The sequence below is a fragment of the Oryzias melastigma genome, linkage group LG19, assembly GCF_002922805.2.
Source record: "Oryzias melastigma strain HK-1 linkage group LG19, ASM292280v2, whole genome shotgun sequence".
NCBI lineage: Eukaryota > Metazoa > Chordata > Actinopteri > Beloniformes > Adrianichthyidae > Oryzias > Oryzias melastigma.
The window spans coordinates 8,508,166-8,514,497 of NC_050530.1; the positions used below are offsets into that span (position 1 = coordinate 8,508,166).

The 6,332-nt window shown below is 38.9% G+C and overlaps 1 protein-coding gene across 5 annotated transcripts in view; it reads right to left on the bottom strand.

Moving 5' to 3' along the window:
* Positions 1-5,377, bottom strand: part of adprh (ADP-ribosylarginine hydrolase) — a 6,451-nt gene extending 1,074 nt beyond the window's left edge. The window contains exons 1-9 of one of the 5 annotated variants that reach the window (XM_024284471.1): positions 5,222-5,377; positions 5,030-5,143; positions 4,093-4,216; positions 3,909-4,017; positions 3,527-3,625; positions 2,982-3,087; positions 1,744-2,087; positions 1,543-1,639; positions 1,239-1,453 (exon numbers count right to left, since the gene is read on the bottom strand). In XM_024284471.1, the coding sequence (XP_024140239.1) occupies positions 1,239-1,453; positions 1,543-1,639; positions 1,744-2,087; positions 2,982-3,087; positions 3,527-3,625; positions 3,909-4,017; positions 4,093-4,216; positions 5,030-5,037 (1,102 nt within the window). In that variant the 5' untranslated portion in view covers positions 5,038-5,143; positions 5,222-5,377. The other 4 variants (XM_024284472.1, XM_024284474.1, XM_024284473.1 and 1 more) reach the window with 4 other exon arrangements.
* Between the last annotated feature and the right edge of the window lie 955 nt (positions 5,378-6,332).

Here is a 6,332-nt window from a genome sequence, read left to right on the forward strand (position 1 = left end):
AAGACCAAAGAGCTGTCTTAGGACACCAAAGAGCAAATAGTTATCTTAGGACACCAAAGACCAAAGAGCTGTCTTAGGACACCAAAGAGCAAATAGTTATCTCAGGACACCAAAGACCAAAGAGCTGTCTTGGGACACCAAAGAGCTGTCTTTGTACACCAACAACCAAATTATTGACCTGCACCAGGCTGGAAAGACTGAATCTGCAATAGGTAAGTGACTTGGTGTGAAGCGATCAATTATTAAGAAATGGAAGACGTACAAGGCCACTGATAAACTCCCCCAATCTGGGCTCCCTGCAAGATTTTGGTCCATTCCTCCATGCAGATCTCCTCTAGAGCAGTGATGTTTTGGGACACTTTTTCATCTTCAAAGCTGATGTAAGGTCAAAATCTGACCAAATGTTCATTTCTTTAAGCAGATTAGTCCTCCCAGCCCAAATCATGATGTTTCCACCCTGTGCTTTATAGTGGGTACGGTGTTCTCTGGATGCAACTGAATAAATACTTCTCTTCCTCGTAAATAAACAAATGATGAACTCTATACTAGGAGAGGAATTTTGTGGAGATTATCCTCAAAAATCATTCACTTAAAGATCCGCTCCAATCATCATTTGATTCATTTAAAAACTGATCTTTGAATTATGATTATGTCATTTTTTGCCAAAAACCAGTCATTTTATAGAACATATAGAACACATTCTGCAGTGACGGTCTGAGTTGTGGGCGGGACTGTTGGTGCTGGCCAACCCCACCATCTTTCCCCTCTCTAAGTGGTGCAGAGAGTTTGTGTCACAAATACGCTTTTTTCCCCCAACATTTTAGCTTAATTTTCTTATTATTTGTTCTCCATTACTGGAAAAGGTCCACAAGAGCATGTCAAAAACACTGTTTTCATCTTACCCTACATATTCATGTGCAACGTTTAAATGATTTCATGACTTTGCAAGAAGAAAATCAAGGATATAGACATTATTAAACTAGATTGGTGGACATGAGTGCAATCTTTTATATTGCACTCCTCAGTAAGTGCTATTTTCTTACTTATAAAAGTATGGCACCAAATGACTGTGATGTTATAATGTGCAAAAGCTTCAAGGCTGCTGATTTTAAAGATAATAAGATCATTTTTTTTTCCTTTCCAAGGACACATTTTAATTAAAAGTGTAGTTGGCTAAAAGTTTGATTACAGCTCACATTAGTATGCCAACTGCACACTTCCTGGATGGAGACACTAACCTCCATGAAAGGCGGCTCGGCTCATCAGCTCCTCCCAGTCTGGACCCGCTCCCAACATGGCGTCCAGCGCTATCATCGGGGCGTCGTGGCCGCTCCGTCCTGCCCAGCCGGACAGACTGAAGCTCTTGTAGGCCTCGTCCCTCTCAGCTGGACCGTACGCAGAGGGCCAGATCGCGGGTCCCACTCCGTTAGAGATGCCCCTCAGGTCCAGGTACCTGTCATCCCAACAAAAACATGCAAATTAAAAGAAATAAATATATCGACAGAGATTGCTGTAGTAGATGTTGCTGCCAGTGGAGATTACAAGATGTTATCTGAGGCACACAAAGGATTTTCTTCTCTTCCTGACACATTAACCTGACGCACTTGCATCCCAGCAGGACAGATGTTTGTGATCTTAACTGGACAGACAAGTAATCGATTACTTCATTAATGCGGGGGGGCTGCAGTGTAGAATACAAACTATGGAGCCTGTCACAACAACGCCACGTTGCCGTCTGGTAACCTTGAAGCTCCCAGAGGTTACTGCAGGCTGCTGACGGTGCACACGACACGATAAATCCCCGTTTCAGCAGCTCGTACCACTGCCACTTGTCACAGAAGTATCCCCAGTCCCTCTCCGTCTCCTCCACGGCGAACTCCCGGCCCTGCACGAACACTTTGGCTATTGGACAGGCCTCGTTGATCAGCCCCAGACCCCACGTGGTGATTGGCCGGCGCTGGGCGGCGTACGCGGTGAAAAGAGCTGACGCTACGGCTCCCAGAAAGCCGGTGGGGTGAGGATGGGTCATCCTGCCCGTCTCCACAGCAACAGCCACCAATGAGAGCAGCTGGTCTGGTCTGGGGTACCTAAAAAATGATATTTCCATCTATTTACTCAATAGCATATTAACACTTTCAGTCTTACTAACATTTCAGCTCAGAAGTGACTAAAAAGTGGATCAATTTAAGTGTTTTGGGTGTTTTTTAGGCTCAAAATCTAATTTCAGAGTCTTTTTTTTATTATTTTATTCAAATTGTTGGGAATCAAGAGCAGACAGAAAAAAAAATCAGTTAAAAATGCTTCTAGTGGTGTACAGTTGGTTAGCTGCAATATTCCTTAGCATAGTAAGCTAGCAGAAGAGTGTGTAAACAGCGAGCTCTCAGCTATGGGAAGAGAAAGGGGGGCGGGGTTGCTCGATGCCAACAGTCCCGCCCACAAGCGGCGAGGGCGGGCAGCGGCGAGGGTGACGGCGGGTAGCGACTGCGGGCCATCCAACGCCGCTTGCGGCTTTAATTTTTAATTAATTTTGGCTAAAAACAACATATTCATAATTAAAAGACATCTGGGAACCCTTTTAGAATAGATCAAAAGATGGTCAAAGTGGGTCTTTTAGCTTTTGCTCAAAAAGTGTCCGTCATTAGTAGTGGTTTTGTTATATTCTGCAGTCACTTGGTTTCCGAAATGCCAAGAAAGATTAGACTTTAAACCTCTGCTCATGTCTACGAATATAATCATCTCATTATTTAAAGTCACATTTACAGCAGGAACATTCTCATCTTAAATTATGATGAGGTACTTTTTAAAAACCTCTGATATTTAATTAGATCTCAGTAATAGATTACATTACTGATTAAAAACCTAATCCTTCAGAATAAAAGTCCTATCAAAAAATGATAGCTCAGTTTTGTCATTAGTGATGTTCGAGAAAAAATATTTTCTCTCTTAAAGAAATGATCGATAAATTGAAGTGTCGTTTTTACTTTAGGCCGATGCACATGGACCTCATTGCTGCTCCACAGCCAGTCCCCTCGGGGTTGTACGGAACTCTGTAGCCGCCTTCCTCTCCGGGCTTCAGCTGGGAAACACCTAAAGAAGTGAAGGACGTCTCTGCATTTGTCGCCAACAAATTGATGCACTTTAACTCCTTAAAAGACTTTTTTAGGACAATCCAGAGCCCAGGGCTTTAATGCAATCCGGACATCTCACTAATATTTTTCTAACAAATAAGAAAACTATGAATCGACTTAGTTCTGATGAAAACTTGGTTGATAAAAAAAAAATATTATTTTTTAAATGACAAATTGTTCATAGCAATGCATTGTGGTCTATATTCGCCAATCTAGTGAACATCGAAGCATGTTCATTTTTTGCAAAGACTTCTGGGAAATTTCCAGAGCACTGGTTTTCTAGAATTGTAGATTCAGACACCCTGACAAAATGTCAAACATCCTATATAGTGCTCTAATTAGTGAATAGTGAGGAAATTCTGACATAATCGTGATGATTTCATTAAAAAACAATGTACCCAGGATGCTGGAAGGCCCTGGTTTCCTCCCCTCCATGTCTTTCATTCCCTCCACGTACCGCGCAGCCACCTCGTGCAGAAGCTCCTCGCCCGTCTTCCCTACAAGGAGAACAACTTGTTCGAACATGAGACGAAAGACGAGAGCAAAAGCTGCTCATCACAGTAAAGGTCATGCTGAATTTCCCACTTTCTTCTTGCACTTGAGCGAAGCCATAATAGAGCAGCAAATCAAGCTGAGACTGTAAATTAGAATTAACCTTTAGCTGGTGCGTTTGAAGAGGAGCATGTGACCTGATCAGTCTAATCAAATCTTTATTTAAAGAAAAAAAAAAAACAAGCTAAAAGAGCGGTTCACTGAGTTTTTTTTTTTTTGTGTCTCCACCTGTTGCCAGTCCTTCAGCCGTGGCGAGATGCAGAACTGTGTCGTCGCTCACCGGCCAATCAGGAAGCTCAACCTTGATGTTCTTTAGACCTCCAAGCTCCTGCAGCTCCTGAAAGAGAAGACACCAACTATTAAGACAAAGTTAGGTTCCTCCTCTGTATGATCTGCTCTGTCAGGCACTGACCTGGTGAATAGCTGGTCCAGACTCGTTGTACTCCCACAGTTGATTCTTGTAGCCCAGAGCATCACCAGCACCGCTCAGCAGCATGGCAGCCTTGTAGTGCTCCACGGTAGCACTTCTGCTTGGACTATCAGATTAAAAAAAAGATCAAGTACAGTGTTGATGCTGGTGATTTTTTTTTTTTTTTGGCCAAAATAATATATATATATATATATATATATATATATATATATAACATTTATATAAAATATTGGAGACATGCATGTTTGTGAAAGGAGATAATTGCAGAAACTAAAAGCAAAACTCAAAAGTATTTTCAGATATGAGAAATATGACAAAAGTACCTTATTTTAGTTTTTATTATCTTTTAAAGTGTTGCATAAATTACTAACTTTAAAATGTCTTTATACAGATGATTTTCTTATTTATGTTCATTTATGAATCAAGCTTACAATACACAAAATGTATTGAAGTGGACATTTTTTAGGACTCCTTTTCTTTTTGGAATTTTGTTTTTTGTCCTTACTTGTTTGTAATATTTTTTGTAAATAAAAAATAAAAAAACAAATCAAAATCTCATTTGCTTTTCATTAACATTTGCCTGCATTTTGTCTAAAAATGGCTTCCTTACCCATCAGAATTATGCTAGAATTTATTCATAACATTGTATCATTTAAGGAAACATTTTTTTATACAAAATGATCAGCTGATATATATTGATTATTGCCAGTTTTTTATTGGATCTAGGATGTTTGTTCAAATGGAAAACAACTTTTATTTTGAAAATCCATTAATCAAAAACAACTGTTGTGTTTGTGTGTCACCCTAATGCAACATAAGGAAAAGTCACTTAAGACTTAAACTCACTATCCTGCATCATTTAGTCATATTTGAGCTAAAATTTAGAAAAAAACTTCTTTCTAAACACCCGGAGCCTCACCGGTCCATCCCAGCGCCTCTTCCCGGTATCAGTCGTCGCTTCGCGGACACTCTCTACAGGAGACACCGAGGCTCGTCCCCGTCAGCCAGAGGCCTAGCGCGAGTTCGGGAGAACCTGCAGAAAAGAGAAGGACGTTCAGCGGGAACAGGACTGTTTCTCCAGACCGGAACCAGCATCCAGCAGCGCACTGACCGACAACCTACACGCTAACGGTCAACTAGCAGCTGAAGTTCACCGTCTGACTGAGGGGGCGACGAGCAAAATGTCAAGAGTTTTCTGTTACAGCAGTTCAACCACTGACCACATGAACCATTCACTCACACCCCCACATTCTAAAGCACTTTATTGATCTTCACTGTTTAATCACAAGTTGTTTTTAACCGTCTTTGCAGCCATTTTTAAACTAAACAAAAGCTTTGCAGTGAAAATTGATTATTTTATTATAATGTGTATTTTATTTTGAAGCCCACTCCAATTGAAATAATATTTTTTGGGGACTTTTTAATGTTCTTGTGGCATATATTAAGGAAATTAACCATAAAATTGCATTGGAGGTTTTGAGGGGTTATAAGCTAGGGGGATAATGGGAAATGAGCCGAGGCTTACTTCCACTCTGGAGTCCCACCCACTAAAGGGGAATTTCTCATGAATTCTTTGGGACTAAAAATTGCATAATCACAATTAATAGACCACTAAGAATGCTTTTACAATAGATCAAAAGATGATGGGAGTGGGATTTAATTTTTGATCAAATTTACAACAAAAAGATAATTAATACACAGAAAGTGACGAATTCACTTACTAAAAATATAAATAATAAACATTAACATTTTTTAAAAAACAGAGAAAAAAAATTAAATAAGAGAAAACATTTAGAGAAGTTTAAAAGATGAAATAAAATTATTTTTTTTTATTATTTACCTTTGTTTTAGGTAAAAAAAGTAGAAATGAGTTCTTATAACATATTGATAATAATTTATTAGTCTGTAACAATTAATTTGTTAACCTAAAAAGAGGATTTTTTTTAACAGCAAGGCACCATAATAACAGAAAAATAAACTTAAATGTAAAATTACAGTTTGCATTATTTTACATTGATATAAATTACATTTTTATTGAAATTGTTTGTTTGTTTTATTGCCTTTTCTATTAATTGAGATTGATGGATTACATTAGATGCTTGAAAAAACACAGATAAATTAGATTATGTTACTTTAGGTGGGCCTCAGAGAAGCATTAAAAATTAAGACATAATTAGAAATTGAATAAACGTTTAATATAACTGTAAATATCTGGCAACTGA